This window comes from Apostichopus japonicus, chromosome 3 (assembly GCF_037975245.1).
Source record: "Apostichopus japonicus isolate 1M-3 chromosome 3, ASM3797524v1, whole genome shotgun sequence".
NCBI lineage: Eukaryota > Metazoa > Echinodermata > Holothuroidea > Aspidochirotida > Stichopodidae > Apostichopus > Apostichopus japonicus.
Window position 1 is genome coordinate 1,807,343 of NC_092563.1, and position 21,007 is coordinate 1,828,349.

The 21,007-nt window shown below is 39.3% G+C and overlaps 1 protein-coding gene and 1 long non-coding RNA gene across 4 annotated transcripts in view; one reads left to right on the forward strand and one right to left on the reverse strand.

Annotated features, from left to right (window-relative positions):
- LOC139959695 (methyltransferase-like protein 27) overlaps positions 1-21,007 on the reverse strand; it is a 50,174-nt gene that overhangs the window by 26,397 nt on the left and 2,770 nt on the right. For both annotated transcript variants that reach the window (XM_071957506.1, XM_071957497.1), the window contains exon 2: positions 8,644-8,848. In XM_071957506.1, the coding sequence (XP_071813607.1) occupies positions 8,644-8,754 (111 nt within the window). In that variant the 5' untranslated portion in view covers positions 8,755-8,848. The remainder of the gene's footprint in view (positions 1-8,643; positions 8,849-21,007) is intronic.
- LOC139959704 (uncharacterized) overlaps positions 1-21,007 on the forward strand; it is a 57,043-nt gene that overhangs the window by 22,175 nt on the left and 13,861 nt on the right. The window lies entirely within an intron of this gene.

Below are 21,007 nucleotides of genomic sequence, written 5' to 3' on the forward strand. Positions count from 1 at the left end.
ACATTAATACCCAATGAGCCCATGATCATGATGTCCGTATTCCGTATCACATGAAAATATGTATATTGTCTTGTTCAGTCTTTGCATGAGTTTTTCTTTCCCAGTAAAACGGGCCCTCCCTATCCAAAGAGGTATACCCTTTTTCTGTGCTTCAGTATAGCGGGGCCCCCTTTTGGTCGGGGCCACCTGGTTAGCACGGTTTGAGCCCATAGGAGTTAGGCTACTTTGCCCCACATTCTTTTCATTTCGAAAGACGCACAGTTTCAAGTTCATTACACACTGAAGGCTTTGATTCTTTATCTGCCTTCAGTTAAGGGAAGATCTTATGATTTTCATCCCTATCGCTAGATATTGCTAGATATCCATACAGTACAGTGCCCTTGGGATTTCTTGGATTTTTCAGGGCCTGATCTTGGGAAATTGCAAAGTCGGAAGTGGTCAAACTCTATGTAGGTCAGTTGCACGACCTCTAGACGTCACTAATATACCCGATCACTTGTTATTGATGAAGTGGTGTGTTGTCGGATTTTGTCAAGGTCTTGGTACTACGGGCGAAGGTCATTAATTAAGTTTCGTAACTCATCAGGAAGCGATTAGAGGGGTGGGCGTATGTTTGTGGGCGCGCATTTTCATGCAGATGGGAACAATCTCAAGAAGTGATGGGTTCGTCATGTTCCCCGACGACTCGGTCGAGTTCGAGACCAGCCACAGTTGGTTTCATAGCACAATTGTACAATTTAAGGCGTCCATACACACACACACTCGTTATCATATATAGTACCGGTATATATATAGACATCTACATTAGTGAGAGAGGAAAAATGGAAACGTCAAAATTGGAGTTGGTCGGTGTAAGGGGAAGGGTGAGGCGCACACCCCCTCGGTAATCCTCGATTCGTCACTGGCTACCCTGTGTATATAATAGTGATCAGCGCTGTAATTATGACTGTTCCTCTTCTCTTCTCGGTATCTTGGCGTTTATCTTCTACTCCCTCCTTTTCTCCATTTTCTCTCTTTCTTCTTTTTCTTTTCCCTTCCTTCCTCTCCTTCCTCCTCTTTTTTTCTCCCTCTTTTTTCCTTTTTGTCTTCTCTTTTTTTCTCTCCTCTTTTTGTTAACGCGCCCCCAATGCCCCCCCCCCTGGATACGCGCCTGCTTCACCTATTCAACCTCTCTTCAATATCTGTAAAGTTATTTCAAACAAAACAAAATGAAAGTAAGTTTCACTTTATTAAAAGCATTTCAGTCTACAACCGGCCGGCCATTCTGGCCTGCAAGCTTGCGACCACTGTACTGTACATACAGAAAGAGTGGACGCTGTGGTTAAGAGTACACTATGGTATGACATTAACGTCCATCCCTATAGAGCTTGCACAAAGGGTTCACAGTGTCCTGGGGCGAGAAACTGGTACACTGCATCAAACAATACTGTCCCTGTAAAGTGCAGTTTTCTACACAGAGTCCCCCCATACGGTGGAAATATTTAAAAATATTGGACACAAGTCAAATAAAACATATACATATGTAGGTATATCACAAATTTGCGATATTGATTTTGCTCAGTGGTTTAGTTCTATCCTTCAGCTATGTGAGTTCATCAATGGTTTGACCAAATTCTACCAGAAATAGGAAGAATTAAGATCGAGGATCAAACTGCTCGAGGCGAGGGAAAAACTTTACTTCATGTATTGAAGTTTACTATATATAATTCCACTGAACCTCTCAAAATATAAGAATGATGGCTCCTTGTTTTGCACTACAGTGGCAAGTTTGGCTGTGTCTGTTAAGGCTCTTTAGCTAAAGGTTGCAATTGAACAAGTGATTACAATTTGTCTTCTGAACACGGGCCACTACAGTGTCAATCAGCACAGCTACATAAATATAACACAGTACACGAATTCAGGGGACACACACAATTACCGTACACCACCATATAAAAAAAATAATATCAATAAGAAAGTGTATATTTTATATCGTTTTTGTAAATCTAGCTGTGTTTTAAACAACAAATAAAGTCTGATAAAAACATCAACACAAGACCCAAAATTTATAGACATGAAAATAAAATTAAAATAAAAAAATAAAAAAATTGGGACAGTATAACCCTCGGGAATGTCTCAATTGAACTTTGGCAAAAGCATAATTTTATATAAGGTTAGGATTCAAGCTGAACATACAAATTATTCAAGTCTATTGAACATCGCTTCTTTAGGCTGATATCCTTCAATGCACAGTTGACACTCCTTAGTGTAGTGAAGCATAAAGTACCTAGAATGTAAAATGCATTGAGGTTACAATGACTTCATTGCACTAGACTTCTGCTTGTTAACCAGAAATAGCTGTCACAATAGCTGGCATGATAAACCCAGTTCAGTCTACTGAGTTTCTGAACAATCTCCGCACATGAAAACTTCCTGTACATAATGCACTTGCAGCTAGAGAACCATTTTACACAGGTAATTCGCATTGAGATTGGTCACTGTTAAAAATCTAACTAGGCTACAGTTAAGTTTTGTAAATGGCGCCTGGTCATTTCCCCAATGTAACTAAATCCTAACCTGAACATTTTATTTGGCACTGAATCTCAATAATTGTGAAAACTTCAACAACAGAAGCAAAGATTTAATACAGGTCTGTGATTTCACAACGGTATCGTTCATTCTGATGAACGTTGTATGTACAAACAGCACACATTTGTAATACAATGACCTATGCAATAGCGACATGGTTAATTCGACGTAACTTTTGTCGTTGGTTAGCTAATGATATCTATAAGCTAGTTTCCAATAGCCAACAACCTCTCCTATTCTTATGAGGCTTAATGCACATGTTATAGAATAGGGTGGTCGGTGGGAGACACGGTAGATTATTAAACAGGTTTCCACATTTTCACTTCTGGCGACTCCAAATGACCTTTGACCTCCACAAAAAACAATATGCTTTTTGTACTGAACGTTCCACAACTACTTACTAAATATGAGACTGGTCCAAGCTTCCCTTCTTGAGATATCATGTTTACAAGGTTTTCACTTTTTGACCCCTAGTGACCCCAAATGAACTTTGACCTCTACAAAAACAAAAGGCTTCTTTTACTTAATGTGGTACTTCTTCACACGAAATACACCATTGATCCAAGCTTCTCTTCTTGAGATACCATGTTTACAAGGTTTTCACAATTTGACCCCTGGTGACACCAAATGACCATGACCAGTTCCTCTACAAACAATATAGGCTTCTTCTACTCAATGTGTGACACCTACTCACCAAATATGAGATTGGTCCAAGCTTCCCTTCTTAAGAAATCGTGTTTACAAGCAAGGCGTCTCAGACACACACAAATACATACTCATCCGTTTGCATGGCTGCATAGGTTACGATTATCATCGAAACCAATACTATTCAGACATAACTTTCAGCAAATATCATTTGTCTGTTGGTAGGGCCTACATTAATTGTTACACTCCCTCCAAGCAAATAAATTGGTCAGTCATTTGTTTGAACACAGCTGAGTTGTTTCTAGTTTGGATTTTTTCCAGCTGTTTTTTTATCAGATTACTTAAGTGACATGGTACCGTTAACGCTAAATCAGATTACTTAAGTCAGCCTGCCTGTACATTTGTTCCTACATGAAGATGAACACACATTAATAGTTGATCAACTTGTGTCGCATTCGTGTACTGCTCAGTAGTGTAATGGTCTGCAGCCAATACGAGTGTCAATATGAGTACAATACCAATACAAGTATAATGCGAAAAGAAGACTACTCTAGTATTTACTGAAGTACATAATGTTACCAGACCTACTTTTTAAGTACTTCTTAAAAGCACTGGTATAAATTCTTTAATATTTGAATTGATGGCACCTGTCTTGATTTTCTAGAATATATCGGGACAATAATTACGACCTTTGTTTTGGTCTTTTGTTTGGAGTTCCTGTTAATTGTTTGCAATTACAGAAATGTAGTTATTAACTGACTTTGAAGCAACTTATGGAAGTTTGCAAGCTAGTTAGCGCTTCATGGCATGACAGCGGTTTTAGTTTGAGCTGGCTAGCTTTATAGATCTGACAATGTTACAAAATAAAACTTAGGATTATACAGAATAAGGTCGCAATCCATCAAAACAAGAAAAACACACTGCTACATGTTTTCATCAGAAGTAAATATTTATATACTTGTCAAGTAATTGGACTCCACTTGATGCGAACACCTCCACATGCACAAAACCAAATCATGAATAACAATTTCCAAAGTTGTTTGTTCCTTCCATAGAGTACAGACTTGCAAGAAAACATGTAGATTAACAAATCAGATTTTGTATTCAAAATTCGCCAACATCGGCTCAGAAAATTGGTAGATTCACAAGCAAGATGAAGTTGCGGTGTGACCCCGGGAGTGTGAGTCTGCAACGAGGGTGCATGAGGTGCTAAAATCTTATTACCATGGTAACGAGCAACTTCTACATGAAGCAGAGTGCATACAGTATGTAGTGCTGAGACATGTAAGAGAGGCATGAAGTAAATGAGTGCTTCTGTGTGGTCATATAACTTAGGCAATGGAGTTGCCTTGATCTCAGGACTGCAGGTTCCTGTCCTGGTCATATCAATAGTAAATTCAGTCCTTGCATGGAAAAGACACTTACAGGTCTTCACATGCCTGGCTCCCCCCCCCCCCACCCCCCGTGGCAGAGCGTCCATAGTCAGAGGGGGCGGTTTATATGGGGATTTTGAGTTGGCACAAATAAAGACATCTTAAGGGTTTAAAACTGTAATTCCATTGTTGAGAAAACTTGTGCTTAATTAAATATTTGATTAATAATTAATCTTATCAAGATTCATTTCATGTAGACTGATCATAGTTCCACTTTGAATGAACACCGACTCATTGGGCAATACAAATAGTATGATAGACTATATACTTGGAGTGATAATAATCTTGATAGCAATTTCATGATACTGAAAATAAACTGATAGCAATCTCTTGATATTGATAACAATTGATAGCAATCTCTTTTCTTTCAGTTTTATAACTGTTGATACCACAACCCCTCAACACTACCAATTAATAGGGGGTAGTTCAACACTACCAATTAAAAGGGAACTTCAACACTACCATTTACTAGGGCCCTTCAACACTACCATTAACAAGGTGCCTTCAACACTCCCATTAACAGGGTGCCTTCAACACTACCATATAAAAGGGGCATTCAACACTACCATTTAACAGGGGCATTCAACACTACCATTTACAAGGTGCCTTCAAAACTACTATTAAAAGGGGCATTCAACACTACCATTTAAAAGAGGCCTTCAACACTACCATTTAAAAGGTGCCTTTAAAACTACTATTAAAAGGGGCATTCAACACTACCATTTAAAAGGGGCCTTCAACACTACCATTTAAAAGGGGCCTTCAACACTACCATTTAAAAGGGGTGTTCAACACTACCATTTAAAAGGGGCCTTCAACACTACCATTTAAAAGGGGCCTTCAAAACTACCATTTACTAGGGGCCTTCAACACTACCATTACAAGGGGCCTTCAGCACTACCTTTACAAGGGGCCTTTAACACTACCTTTACAAGGTGCCTTCAGCACTACCATTTAAAAGGGGCATTCAACACTACCATTTAAAAGGGGCATTCAACACTACCATTTACAAGGTGCCTTCAACACTACTATTAAAAGGGGCCTTCAACACTACCATTTACTAGGGGCCTTCAACACTACCATTACAAGGGGCCTTCCTTTAACACTACCTTTACAAGGTGCCTTCAGCACTACCATTTAAAAGGGGCATTCAACACTACCATTTAAAAGGGGCATCCAACACTACCATTTACAAGGTGCCTTCAACACTACTATTAAAAGGGGCCTTCAACACTACCATTTACAAGGGGCCTTCAGCACTACCTTTACAAGGGGCCTTTAACACTACCATGTATTACCATTACCATTTATTAAATCATCAGTATGATGTCATTGGTTATGTCACAGTCTTGTTTCCTAGCAGCCCTGCCTCTTTTTCTTGGCCGCAGAGAGTGTAAACAAGAGGACAGAGTAACTTCCTGTCTGTCTGGGTCATGTTTGGCCCAGGTTACCAAAAGTATGTTTAAGTTGTACATTTTATCTCTTACAAGTCAGTAACTCAGTAGTACTCCCTGCCAAAGTAGTCCATAGCAACAGTAGTACTCCCTGTCAAAGTAGTCTGTAACATCAGTAGTACTCTCTGCCAAAGTAGTCCATAGCAACAGTAGTACTCCCTGCCAAAGTAGCTGTCCGTAGCAACAGTAGTACTCCCTGTCAAAGTAGTCTATAGCAACAGTAGTACTCTCTGCCAAAGTAGACGTCCATAGCAACAGTAGTACTCTCTGCCAAAGGAGTCCGTAGCAACAGTAGTACTCCCTGTCAAAGTAGTCTATAGCAACAGTAGTACTCTCTGCCGAAGTAGTCCATAGCAACAGTAGTACTCCCTGCCAAAGTAGTCCGTAGCAACAGTAGTACTCACTGCCATAGTAGTCCATAGCAACAGTAGTACTCACTGCCAAAGTAGTCCGTAGCAACAGTAGTACTCGATGCCAAAGTAGTCCGTAGCAACAGTAGAACTCCCTATCGAAGTAGTCCGTAGCAACAGTATTACTCCTTGCCTAAGTAGTCCGTAGCAACAGTAGTACTCCCTATCGAAGGAGTCCGTAGCAACAGCAGTACTCCCTGCCTAAGTTGTCCATAGCAACAGTAGTACTCTTTGCCGAAGTAGTCCATAGCAACAGTAGTACTCTCTGCCAAAGTAGTTCGTAGCAACAGTAGTACTCCCTGCCAAAGTAGTCCATAGCAACAGTAGTAGTCCATAGCAACAGTAGTACTGCCTGCTATAATTTTGCAGTAGTGCTGGAGTAGTTTAAACCAACAGACATGTATAAGCTAATAGTGTACAGTAGCTTGTGGATTAGCAAGCAAACCTTTCAAATATATCACATAGTCACCAGCTCAAAGTACATGTGTATTATAGCATCTCTTACTCTTGTGTCATTCTTTGCTCACACAGCCCTCTGATCACACACACAATTGAATCCCATCTTGGGGAACAGAACACAGCACTTAATTACTATGGAAGAGAGGGGGAAAAATTTCCTGAGTTCAAAGTTTGTTTGGCAGCTTTTGCAAGGCTCCCACCTTTGTCTCTCGTAAAATACTATGATGGCTTTCTGTGCACAAAAGTGTCTTATGACATATATACATAAATATAATAGCGATTTGCTCATTTAACACTGACATAGCATAGCATCTATCTATAGATGCTACATCATACACTCATAGTCTCTAAAGCTTGATGATGCACAACTTGTGACATGTTTATTGATTAATCCCGATGTGGAATGCCAATGTGGCTATCAAAATGCACCTACATGTCTTTAACACTGAGTACTTTAGTATCACATTTCAAGGCAACACAGATGCATGATTATTTGTCCTAATTTCTTTATTTCCGATTGAGGTGTTTTGAACAGTGCCTAAAACAGATGTTGACACCTCAGACCAACGTTTAAATAACATTGTTGACTAATGTGCAACATTCTGACATACTGGGATACTAAGCTCTGTGTGATAGCTGGGAGAACTAATTAAGTTTCCTCTGGTTGTGTCATACAGTTGTGGGTACATCTGTCCAAGGTACAAGTCAAACCTGTATAGTGTGCTTCCATATAGGTAAGACCACTAGGATAAAGGGACAAGTTCTCTGAAAGAGCTCTGTGGGTTTACGGTATCAGCCTGGAGACCCATGGCACCCTCCCCCCTCCCTCAACAACGTACTGGCTCTTTGAGACACACTTTTGCCCCAGCTAACCGTGCTGCACTGTTCATCGACTCACACCCTCACCTCCCCCCCTCCCCAACCCATCCTTACCCAGGCTAAATTCTACATACCCCCTGGTGCATTACCTCAGCACAGTAGATGCTAATTAGCACTCAAAATATATACAGTTAATTTACAGGGAATCTCAAACCAGCCATTTTGTATGGCTCCTAATGCCAAGTACCTAACACAGGAGTCATTCTTTCTAACATGGCTCATGAAGGACTTCATTTTGAACATTCTCAGGGTCACGCACTCAAGAGGGCCTCGCAATGAACTCTATCCCCCCCCCCAGTGGCGGACTGGCCACACAGGCATTTGAGCAATGCCCGGTGGGCTGGGCAGCCTGGTAAAATTTACAGCCCATTTCACAGTACTTAATATAATACAGACGGGCTGTGTAGAAATATATTTTTAACTGTGGGAATCAGTCATGTAAAGACTGTCCTCGATCTCTGCTGCTACAAGGGGCTCGTCAAGTTGAACCTTTTCACCGATGCTTACAAGAGCATTGTTACAAGCTGAGCTGGTAAAGTTACTTGTGTCACAAGTGGCATGTGAACGTTCTTGTGGTGTATGGGGGGTATGTGGTGTATGGGGTGGGGGACGCCCCCTCCCCTTACACCCCTCCTCCAGGACGGCGATCACTAGTAAGTAACATATCAATGAATAATGGCCCGGTCTAGGTGAAAAATGCCCAGGCCGGTTTTAAGACCCAGTCTGCCCCTGCCCCCCTCACCCCCTGCCCCCCTCACCCCAACCCCCCACATCATTCCAAAGTAGTCAGCTTACCTTTATGTAAGTCTCCACCCAGTTATCATAATATTCTTTAATTTTAGATAAATCTGCCAAACTGTCTTCTATGCCTTGCATTCTGGTCACACAATGATCCTTCTCTGCCATTTTATCACTCCGATCAGTCTCTCAGGCACAGGGTGCGGATGGTACGGTACTTTGGTATCTTCAAGAATTTGTTACTGTCACATCGAGGGCAACACTGCAAACAAAGCAAAGAATTATCCTTATAAACACCTGCATTTTGAAAACCTTTGTGGTTATATGAATAAGCCCCTCCCCTCCCACCCCATAGCTCTAGGCTTTGGAATGTTGACTATCAATTTAATACCAAACATCATCATAGAATGTATGTCCACTACACAGATATAGTTAAGTAACATGAAAACAAGACAACACTGATAATGTCCCCTAATCCCATATCCCTCCACACCCCCAACCTTCCTTCCTGGATGGTAAAGTAGGACACATTTGTAGTGGTCATCTGGTGTCTCCAATGTTGGAATCCATCACATTTCTGTTCAGACAACCATAATTTGCTTGGAAGGTATGGAACGCGAAAAGGGCAACCATATTTCGTTGTCTAAACTAAGTTTGTTGCAGTCTAAACTAAAGTTGTTGCTGCTGTTTTACCACGTTGTTGCTCAAACTCACGTTGTTATTTTAACTTCCGTTGTCTAAACATACGTCGTTGTCTAAACTTACGTTGTTGCTATTGGCGCTGTTCAAAATTGCTCGACCGCGTAATGTAAACCAGAATGCAAAATGCATTGAGGTTTCGATGACTTCAGTACACTAGAAAGGTGTTAGTATAAGCAGAACTAGCTGTTACTATAGAAATGGCCCGAACCACCATTTTGATACATTAACACTACGGCATGATAAACACAGGTCAGTCTACTGTACGTGGCTATAAACACCTGCACCAAAAACAATAGGGGTCTTGGAGGTCCAAGTCCATTTGGAGTCACCAAACGCAAACTTGTGGAAACCTTGTTTTATTAGCTACCGTATATCCCACAGCCAGTCTATCAGATAACATGTGCGTTAGTACAACTCATACGAATAGGAGGCTGCACGGTAAACAACTTTTAAAATGTTATGATGTTATACTTATAGGCTATGCATATACGCTGTGAATGTCGGAAATCAAGTACAACGTCGAGTGTCTAGACAAAGTACCAGCATAAAAATACTGCACTTTTAAACTGATTTCATTGAGCCCCTCCAACAATTTGTAGAGATAATCTGGGAATTTCATTAATCAAGTAAAACAAGTGTCGAGACAAAATGCCAGCATAAAATACTGTACTTAAAATTAAATTATTGAACCATTACAAGATGTCTGGATATGTTGTGAATGTCGGCAATCAAGTAAAACGAATGACAGTAACATTACTAAAGACAAATGTTTTCGTCCCGATCGAACACCAATTGCGTTTATTATATAACCTATACTTTTACTAGTGTTTATAGTTGAGAAGATGCGATCTTATCACTGCATGTACTTTGTGAATGCTCTACACAATATATATGGCGGATGCCATCGAGTGCCCTAGCTTCGCTGTTTTACAAGGGCGGCCGTCCGACCTTCATTTCGCCTGCCCTGCCACTCTTTCCTCCTCTCCAACTCCGTATATAGTACCTCGATGCTTTGACCTGCAGCGATTTTACCAGCAACCCCAACTCTTCAAATATCCCCGCAAATGTAGTGTGCATATCTCGCTAAATTCCACGCAATTTGTATTAGGCCTGTTCAAACTTCGGAGTTTCAACTGCACATGCGCATATCCTGAAAATTTGTGGAGAAAAGATCATATCACCTTACCTACAACACATAGCCTTAGTCAAAACTCGAGTGTATCTTGGATGATTCGTTTCTTGCATAACATGTTAGCGGTTTTTTTGGTCTAAAATTCTTAACAATGCTGAGCAAGGTTTGTGTATTTTCCATTTACAACACAATCCCTTTCGCAAATCGAAACTCCGAACTGGATTGGTGTTACGAATGAACTTGCTTGGCGGGTTAAGTAAACTAGTTCTGTGAGTCATATTGCCTACGTACTTCAATACTGTGCCCTTCTTGTTACTCACGAAGCGCAGACTACATCCAACCATAGAGCAACTGATCCAACATTTACCCTGGATGCTTTTCAGTATTTGGAAGCAACCAACTCTACGAAAATTATAGTATTTAAATAACATTTTTACGCAATGTCGAAACTTCAATGACTACTTTTGACGATGTATGACTGCAGTAGTTTATGCACACGAATTAGTGTTGCACCAGAATCATGACTTGAAGCACATGGTCAAAGGGACCGCAAAAATTTACGCAAGTTTGCAACGAAGAAATAACTGTGGTATAAGTGCATATTTTATATTATCAACTCTCAAAAGGGAGAGAACATAACATACTGTGAGATTTAAAGTCCTTTACAGTATCAGAGATGTTGTGGTAGCTTCCCGAAAATTCATAGATTGTCTCAACTCATAACTTTCTGTGATAGAACAATTATTCAAATATGACATCAACAATATAAATGTAAATAACGTCCTCGGAGTTGTATCAACTATCATGTAAATATCGTTAACAACGTGATTTGTTCGACAAATCAGGTTGTTAAGGATATTTACATGGCTGTTGCTACAAATCCGGCATGACATTGACGATTACCCCCCCCCCTTTTCGCGTTACATAGTTAAACCATCATACTTTGCGTTCATTGAGCACTGAAGATGCAAGCATGTTTGCAGACAATGGGTAAGGGACTATTAACCAAACAAATCTCGGGAAATTTGAGAAAACATCATTGGCTGTATTTAGCATGAAAATCTCTGTAATAGATATGTTGTTAGGGTGACATCCCTATGTTCCGACGTCTCTATGTTCCGACGTCTCTATGTTCCGACGTCTCAATGTTCCGACGTCTCTATGTTCCGACAATTTATTGGACTCTAATTTTTTTTGACCACATTTTTTTCGGACCCATTTTTTTGTGACCCAATTTTTTTCTGACCCCATTCTTTTGTGACCCATTTTTTTTCCGGACCCCATTCTTTTGGACCAAAATTTTTTCGGACCCAATTTTTTCTGACCCATATTTTTTTGGGCAAAATTTTTTACCAACATGTTTTCGGAACAATTTTTTCTGACCAATGTTATTTGGGACCCCAATTATTTTGGACCAAAATTATTCGGACCCAAAATTTTTTGGACCCAAATTTTGGACCAACATGATTTGTGACCAATTTTTTCCTGACCCCTGATTAGGACCAAAGGACGGTCGGGACCTAAAAGTGGATCACCGGGACCTGCGACCCTAACACCAACTTTTTTTTCGTCAGTCCCCACCCCACGGTCCGAAAAATGGGGGTCCAAAAATAATGAGTCTCAAAAAAAACATGGGGTACCAACAAATTGGGTCCGAAAAAAATGGGTCCGAAAAATATGGGTCCAAAAAAATGAGGTCCAAAAAAAATTGGGTGAACAAAAATTGAGGCCGAAAAAAATTGGGTCCGAAAAAAATGGGTCCGAAAAAATGTTGGTAAAAAAAAATTGGAGTCCAAAAAAAATTGTCGGAACATAGAGAAGTCGGAACATAGAGACGTCGGAACATAGAGATGTAACCGTTGTTAGCACTGCACGGAAGCAACTTGCGGTTGATTGTTATAATTTTTTTGAAAAGAAAGAATGATGTTCGTTCACAATGTGTTCACAACGGAACTTTAGATAGCAACGAAAGTGTAGACATCAACGTGAGTTTAGACATCAACGTAAGTTTAGACATCAACAAAAGTTTTAGACATCAACGTGAGTTTAGACATCAACCGTAAGTTTATAAATCAACGTGAGTTTAGACATTAAGGCGCGTTTAGTCGTCAACGTGACTTTAGACATCAACGTAAGTTTAGACATCAACGAACAACAGCAACATGGTAAACTAGCAGCAACAGCTTTAGTTTAGACAGTAACAAACTTAGTTTAGGCAACGAAACAAACTTAGTTTAGGCAACGAAATATGGTTGCCCTTTTCGCGTTCCATAGGAAGGTGGTGGTCTGGTGGGAGAGGCTAGTCCTTTAAATCAATTTCAGTTTTCATTGTAACTACATACCCTCAAATATGTCAAATGAGAAATTATCATTCTCCATCACATTCAAAAACAAAAGTAGTGGCAGAAGCTATGATTGATCGACAGGTGGAGTTTTATTTGGAGGAGGGTGCTAGAGGGAGGGGAAATGGAGGGGGGGAAGCCAAATTTGTTATAGAAATTTGTGATATAATGACCACCAGTAGTGGTGTAGGGATACAAAATACTAATATATCTAGTTAAAATGTTAAAAACTGCATGAATTGGATTTCAAACTAGCTTAAAAAACAGGACAGAGAAAGACAAAATAGTAACTAAGAGAAGGCCTCCATCCCACTAAGTTCTAATTCTTTCTTCTGCCCTTGCAAGATACAGCCTCACAGGTGTGGGGGAGGACAATATCCTGTGAAATGCTCATTTGAGGCTTGCATCAATAAGACACATGAACTTGTACTGTATGTAGCAGGGCAAATCTTCTGGTTGTCAGGGACGACGAATATTTTGCCCCTCGACGACTAATATCAGCTTTGGTGGTTGTCCCGGCAGTGAATAGTTTTTTACCTCAAATTCAGGTTAAATTTTAATCATAAATAAAAAATAAATGTTTAAATTGGTATCACCCGATGTTACTTTGGAGATACTGAAATAAGGCAAAAACTGTGTAACTGTGTATAAAAAGTGTTTATTGACCTACTAAGACTGCACAGAATTATCAATTTAAAGTTTACATATCTTATAAGTTAAGATCACAATAAATGCTCAGATAACTAGGTCTTACTTGTCCATACAACAGTTTTGTCAAAAAAATGTAGCATATAAAAGCAACAAATGACCAACATGCAGAGTGTGGGAGAGAAGTGTAAGTTTAGTGAATAGAAGACCAGCTTTGGGCTGGTAAAATTCCCCTGATTGGGAAGAGGCCATTATCAGGTGGATCAAGAGACTACTACTAGTATTGTTATAAGTCAGTATCTCCAAATTTTGAGGGCTATATCAATTTATCAGTCTATCTAATTTTCATTTTTTTTTGGGGGGGGGGCAGATATTTTAAAATACCAATGCAGTCTGAATTTTATGTAAACAACTAGTCTTCCGCCAGACATTGTCCAGGATAATTTTAGTTCTCCGAACAGAAATTGGTCATCTCTCGGGGCGACCATTAAACCTTTGGCCAGATTATTTTTTATTTTATTTTTTTCAGTTTCTTGAGAAGAAAGTGCAAACTGATCAACTCTACAAATCTCTAAAAATACCTCCAACATTTTACCTATATATTTAAGTAAATAATGTTCATTATTTCCTTCTCTTTCATTTTATTTTTTGTCTTTTCTACCTGGCTTGAAATTAAATATAGGTTATTTGCATATATGCTTTAATTTATAATCAGATTAGTATGTAAATGGTCTCTGGGCAACCACTAACAGTAAATGTTATGCAAATGGCAGCTAAAATATTGAATGTCCAGCACTGAAATATATGGTTGATTATGTGACAGACTAAACATACTGACAAGTAATCTTCAGACATGTTTCCAATATGGAACGCGGAAAGGGTCAACATGAGGCGCCGTCCAAATAGGAATGGTCGTTCCCTCAGAAACCGTCCACTTAGAGATCGCCGCTCAAATACAGCAGCCGTCCATTTTGTAATCGCTGCTTAACGCGAGGCGCCGTCCACTTAGAGATGGCCGTTGATACACAGGCCGTCTGCAAACACACCCACATTTTCGGGAACCGTCAATTTAGAAATGGGCCGTTGACTTAGAAACCGCCGCGACTGAGAAATGGTCGTGATTCAGAAATCGTCCATTCAGCGATCGCCCACTCAGAGATCGTCGTCTCAGAGATCGTCCATTTGAGTGACAGCCAAACTTGCATAATTATATCGTGGGCGGGGCGTGAACTTTTCAATCACAGAGTCGAGGTGCGTCGGCCGTTCGCACTCGTACTCGTTCATTGAATTTTCAACCACAAATTAAAATAGATCAAAACGATGATACACAACTCGAGGAATTTGTGAATATCGGTTTCAACAACAGAAGAACGGCAGATTTGCTTGATTGCAGTGAATCAACTGTTATAAAAGTAGGCGTGCTTCTTTAGGCCTCTGGAAAAAAGATGGATCTTTCGCAATACAAACCTAACGTTAGTATGATGAGTGTATGAGTACGGTGCTGGTATTCCTCCGCTTGCGGCCAATCCCTAATACTACACTTGATCCTCATATTTGTTTTGATCCATTTCATACAGTGTCGGTTCGTACTCAATCTTCGGGAGTTTGTGCATGTTGAGACGACGTATAGGCCTAATTAAGCCCGTTAGTATTTTTAATGAATAATTCGTGAGTACAATTTTCCCCCAAATTATTGATTTTTTAGTACGAATTATAATTTGCTGTAATGAAATACTTGTATATTTTAATGAAATATTAATTTAAAAAAATGAGTTATTACTTCATAATGATGAATTATTAATTTTTGACTAATGTCGTATTAATAAGTACCACACATGAAGAATTTTTAACTTGCAATTATATACAAATTTTTATTTCAAACGAATTGTAATTTCTTTAAATGATTATTGACTTACTATTGATTTGTTTTAATGATATACTATTACATTTGTCATGAAACGTTACTTGGTTACACTGAATTTAATAATTCATAGTAAGGGATCATTAAGTGATTACAATGTTTTGTAAATTTGTAACAGCTAGTGGAATTACTATTGTGTAACGCCTATAGTATTTCATAGTTACAATTTATTTATTCATTATTGTAAATTAAAAATGAAATATTAACATTTGTAGTTACAAGGGTGAACAGTTATGATCATCTATGGTCATCATGATACACATCACACTTTTCCATGGCCAAGAATATGTTATATTTGATGCTCAGTTACTGAAGCATACATGTTAAGTCATCACTTTCTTTTATTTTGACAAATGCTGAGCACATGAAAGGTCAAATCTCGGTCAAATTGATTAGACCAATGAAAAAAAACTGGGCCTGGCGACGGATGTTACTACTTTCCAAATTAGTTATTCCTGTTTGTCTATGAGTTGCCTGTTCCCTTTCGAAGTAATTACGGGAAACTTCTTCGGCATTTTCGACCCCCAACGTGTGGATTATTTCTGCCATCTTATTTCTTTTGGATTCTTGAAACTTTCATTGCATGTGGTCTGCGGTGTACCGAGACGAAATTACTCTCCTGAAAAAGGGAGGGGCGCCGCAGGGCCGACTTGAATGAGGCGGGAACAACAGCGTTCTACTGTAACAGCTCGGTGTACGTTACTGGGCGGGAGCACAGCCGGTAAATAGTCCGCGCCCACTTAATGCATACGTATACAGCCATTGTAAAGGGAGGACGAATTCTAAGTAGGCGCGGCTCAGCATCGACCGGCGATTTGTAAGTGGACGATTTCTGAGTCAACGGCTATTTCTGAATGAACGGTTTCTGTACTTCAACGACGATTTCAAAATTGGAGGCTGTTGCATTTGAGCAACGATCTCTAAGTAGACGGTCTCTGAGTGGACGACCATCTGAGTGGACGGCGCCTCACGTTAAACGGCAATTTATAAGTGGGCGGCTGCTTGCATTTGAGCGGCGATCTCTAAGTGAACGGTTTCTGGGTGAACGACCATTTCTAAGTGGACGGCGCCTCACGTTGACCCTTTCCGTGTTCCATATTCCAAGGGTGCTCCAAGTAGGTCCAGTAAGCTCTGTCCACAGTTTGGTTGGTTGCCTTATCAGAAGAGCGAGTTGTTATGTCATCAATGTTGTATGATATAGAACAGTGAGGACTATACAGTGTAAAATTAACCCATCTTTCAATGGTCAGGTTGTGATAGAGTTAATAAGACACACATACTCCCACCCAATGTTACTGATTCCTGGTGCTGGCACCCAAGAATACTACAAAAGTACAAAATATTATTTCTGGAGTTTCAGGACTTGTGTTTCATCATATCCCAATTGCTATGGGAGAAAGGCAGTCAGCAACTCAAGACATGAGCGTGTAGCAACCAACCCTTATTGGTACAGTATGCTACTTTTCAACTAAAGGATATATATTTACTGATTTGAAAATGTTGCTTTCATATCTATCCAGGAGGTACTGTAGTAGACCATGGAGCTATAAATAGCTCCATGAGTAGACTAACTTAAAGGGTGTGAGGACTCGCACACAAAGAAACGTCTCATGCCGGTAATTTGACCTAGTTTCGAATGAGGTGTAACAGAAGTGTTAGACACCACCATCGATCCCATAAAATACACACACTGCTTGCTACCGTCGGTAATTAGACACTAGTGTACAGTCAAAACATACAGCTACGGTCAATACTCACAACACAGTCTACATAGCAGCGATGGACATCTCAGGTCTAGATAAAAGATAACAAGGTATCACGTTTCATTACTGTCTGCATTTTGTAGGACAAGAAGAAAACTTCACTTGCAAGCAACAGAAAGTTAACTTTCTCAGAGCGCAGCATGCGGTTTGGGGCGAGTCTTCAATGCCTTTACCCTCAAATTACCAGCTTGCCACTTTGGATCTAAAGAATCCCTATAAAATGGGGTACCAAGGTCATTCAGCTTTGTCCCAACACATAACAAAAAACAGAATGAAAACATTTCATGGTTCCTTGCTGCTGTTCATTAGTTCCATTCATAGGGAAATTTCTAACAAAGCCCTAATACAACAACAGTAACTTATGCTCACATACTTTTGTTGCCAAAGTAATGCTAAGCCCTGATCTCAATTGCAACACACATCAGTGTGTGAAGACTATCTACCATTATCATCATACCAAGTTTGACAAAATTCCGACTAATAATAGTAGCCAAGTAATTGCAATTTGGAGTATTTCACGTTTGACCCCATGACCTCATTAATATTCATGATATGAGCACCAAAATCAACAGGGTTAATCTACTTACTATGGGCCACCCACTCACCAAGTATGGTAATGATTGGTCATTCCCCTGTTGAGTTATTGTGCATACAAACTTTTCATAACGAAATAATGCTAGCCCCCCCCCCCTTATAAACATGCATGATATCAATTGCAACACACATCAGTGTGTGGAGACTATCTACCAATATCATCATACCAAGTTTGACGAAATTCCAATAAATAGTAGACAAGTTATTGCAACTTGTGAGTTTTTCACGTTTGACCCGTGACCTCATTAATATTTTTTAACTTTGACCTCGTATAACTTCGCACACGAAGGTCACACGGGGGTCAACCTATTGACATTTATGATCAGAAGGTACCTTTGACATCTGAAAATAGCATCCAAACTTTAAAAATCCCCAAAACACGAAAAGGTCAGCAGAGGTCAAATTGAGGTCAAGGGTCACCCAGATGCGGGTCGACAACTGCATTACATTGAAGCAACTCCCAACCTTAACGGACAGTTCGTTCTCAAGTTATCACAAAAATACTAGTTTTTTTATCATTAATTGACCTTTGGTGACCTCGGATCACATGACCGTTACATTTGAAAATATTCCCCTATACCATTTGCAACTTGTCCCAAAATATCAACCGTGTCACACCTTGAAACTGAGAGTTATTGCATTAAATGTCTGAAAATTAACTTTGACCTCGTATAACTCCGCACACGAAGGTCACACAGGGGTCAACCCATTGACATTTATGATCAGAAGGTACCTTTGACATCTGAAAATAGCATCGAAACTGTAAAAATCCCCAAAACATGAAAAGGTCACCAGAGGTCAAATTGAGGTCAAGGGTCACCCAGATGCGGGTCGACAATTGGATTAAATTGAAGCAACTCCCAACCCTAATGGACAATTCGTTCTCAAGTTATCGCAAAAATACTAGTTTTTTATCATTAATTGACCTTTGGTGACCTCGGATCACATGACCGTTAAGTTTGAAAATATTCCCCTATACCATTTGCAACTTGTCCCAAAATATCAACCGTGTCACACCTTGGAACTGGGAATTATTGCACTAAATGTCTGAAAATTTACTTTGACCTGATATAACTTCACACACAAAGGTCACCTGGGATAAACCTATTGGACATTTTTGATTGGTGAGACGTGAATATAGCATCGAAACTGTAAAAATTCAAACATTGTTTTCTTTGCCCATTTTCTCACCCAAAATACTAGTTTTTTAACATTAATTGACCTTTGATGACCTCGGATCACATGACCGTTAAGTTTGAAAATATTCCTCTATACCATTTGCAACTTGTCCCAAAATATCAACCTTGTTACACCTTGGCACTGGGAGTTATTGCATTAAATGTCTGAAAATTTGACACCTGTTGACCTCATTTAACCTTTGACCTCTACCAATTTCACTAGGATGCAATGCATAACATTCAAGAAAGATGTACTTCTTGAGTTATCCTGTTTACAAGATTTTCAGAGATTTGACATAAATGTTGACCTGCAATTGACATTTTACATTCACCAATTTCGATAGGGTGCTTGTACTCACCAAACTGGATAGATCTGCATACCATGTATTCAGTTTAACATAGATGTATCCTGCTTAGAAATTTTTAAGACTGACCTCTGCTGACACAAAGTGGCCGACCATTGAACTTCACAGAAATGGGATCCACATACCATGTATGATACCATGTATGAACTGTTTCAGTTACAGTGTTTACAAGCAAGTGTCACAAGTTAACACACAAACACGCATTCCGTCACCATGGCATTGCTTCCTCTACCTCTTGGCAAGGAATCAAAAAGCACCATAGGTGGACTAAAAATAAAATGTTTTATATCCATATAATCTCTACCTTGGGAAAATTAAAACCACACTATACTAACACACTTGAACCTGAAGGGTTTGACCTTTAATGGCTAGAACAGCAAGATATTTGGGATTTTCATATTTCTCCAAACGAGCCCTTTGTTTACCACGGGCAGCTATATACTGTATACCTTGGATACATACATATAGATATTGTCAGAGGTGAAATGGAGTAAACAAACAAATATTAACTCAAGATTGCCTTTAATCACAATCAAGTTGGATATGTTCGTAAGGCCATTACTGTATTTAAGATGGGATATATTTCTATATTCCGGCCAAAGTAATGCCTCCTATCCCTATTGTTTTTTTTTTTTCCAAAAGATTTTATCAATTTTTTCATATTTTGTTTTACAAATTTCTGATTAATGTACCCCACCTTTTAACCTCTTCATAACCCTTCCGATTATCTCCTTAACCCCATTTTTTAAGCCCCATATGGTGCTCTCTTTTACTCTAAAATCCCTTCGCACCCCAGCCCATCTCCCCCCCCCCCCCCTCTATTGTTAACCAGGAAAGATGTTCTTAAAGGTATGCTGTATTGGCCCTAATTTTAGCAAGCTATAATTGCTAGAAGTATTGAAATTTGTATTCTTGCATTTTTTTTCTATGCACTCATTTTACTCGACATTGTTTCTGACATTCACAGAGTATTCATAGCATATAACATTTTCATAGACGCTATGTGAGGGAGTGGAATACCCTGCAATTACCAGCATATATATGCAGTGACTAGACTATGTCACAATTTCCCCGCTTCAGAATTTGACAGTAATTTTTTAGTATTTTATACAGTATTTATTATTTTTACTATTTTTTAAATAATTGTCATCTTTAATGAGGGTAGTCCTGCTCAGTGCAGAAGCACTGCTTTCCAGAGGAGCCCTCAATACAAAATACATACAGAGTACAGAATATTACGTGTTTGCTGCTCAACACACCAACTATGTCTTTTTAGAATACCAAGTTTCTGTGATATTATTGCAGTAATTTTGTCAATGTGTTTTTCCCATTTTTTCACATTCCAAGGTATTTGAATACATACACATTTTCAAGAATATCATTATCAAGCTTTACATTGAGGGGATTAACATATTTTATAATTTGAGAAAAGCCAAATGCTATAACCTTGGTTTTAGAAGCATTAAGTGTCAGCTTATTAGTGTTCATCCAATCAGAAACAGCTTCCATGTCCAAATATTTGACCCTTCCAATATCTAATTCGTTTTTTGAACTATACATGATGGCAGTATCATCGGCATAAAGGAAAACCTTACAATTCGAAACTACAGTAGGAAGGTCATTAATAAAAATGATAAATTAAAGTGGACCTTATATGGATCCCTGGGGTACACCAATTGTAACGGGTCTTGCACCAGATTAAACCCCATCTATCATAGTAGTTTGTTCTCTATTTGACAAATAATTAGAGAACCAGGCCAGCTCATTATCCCATAT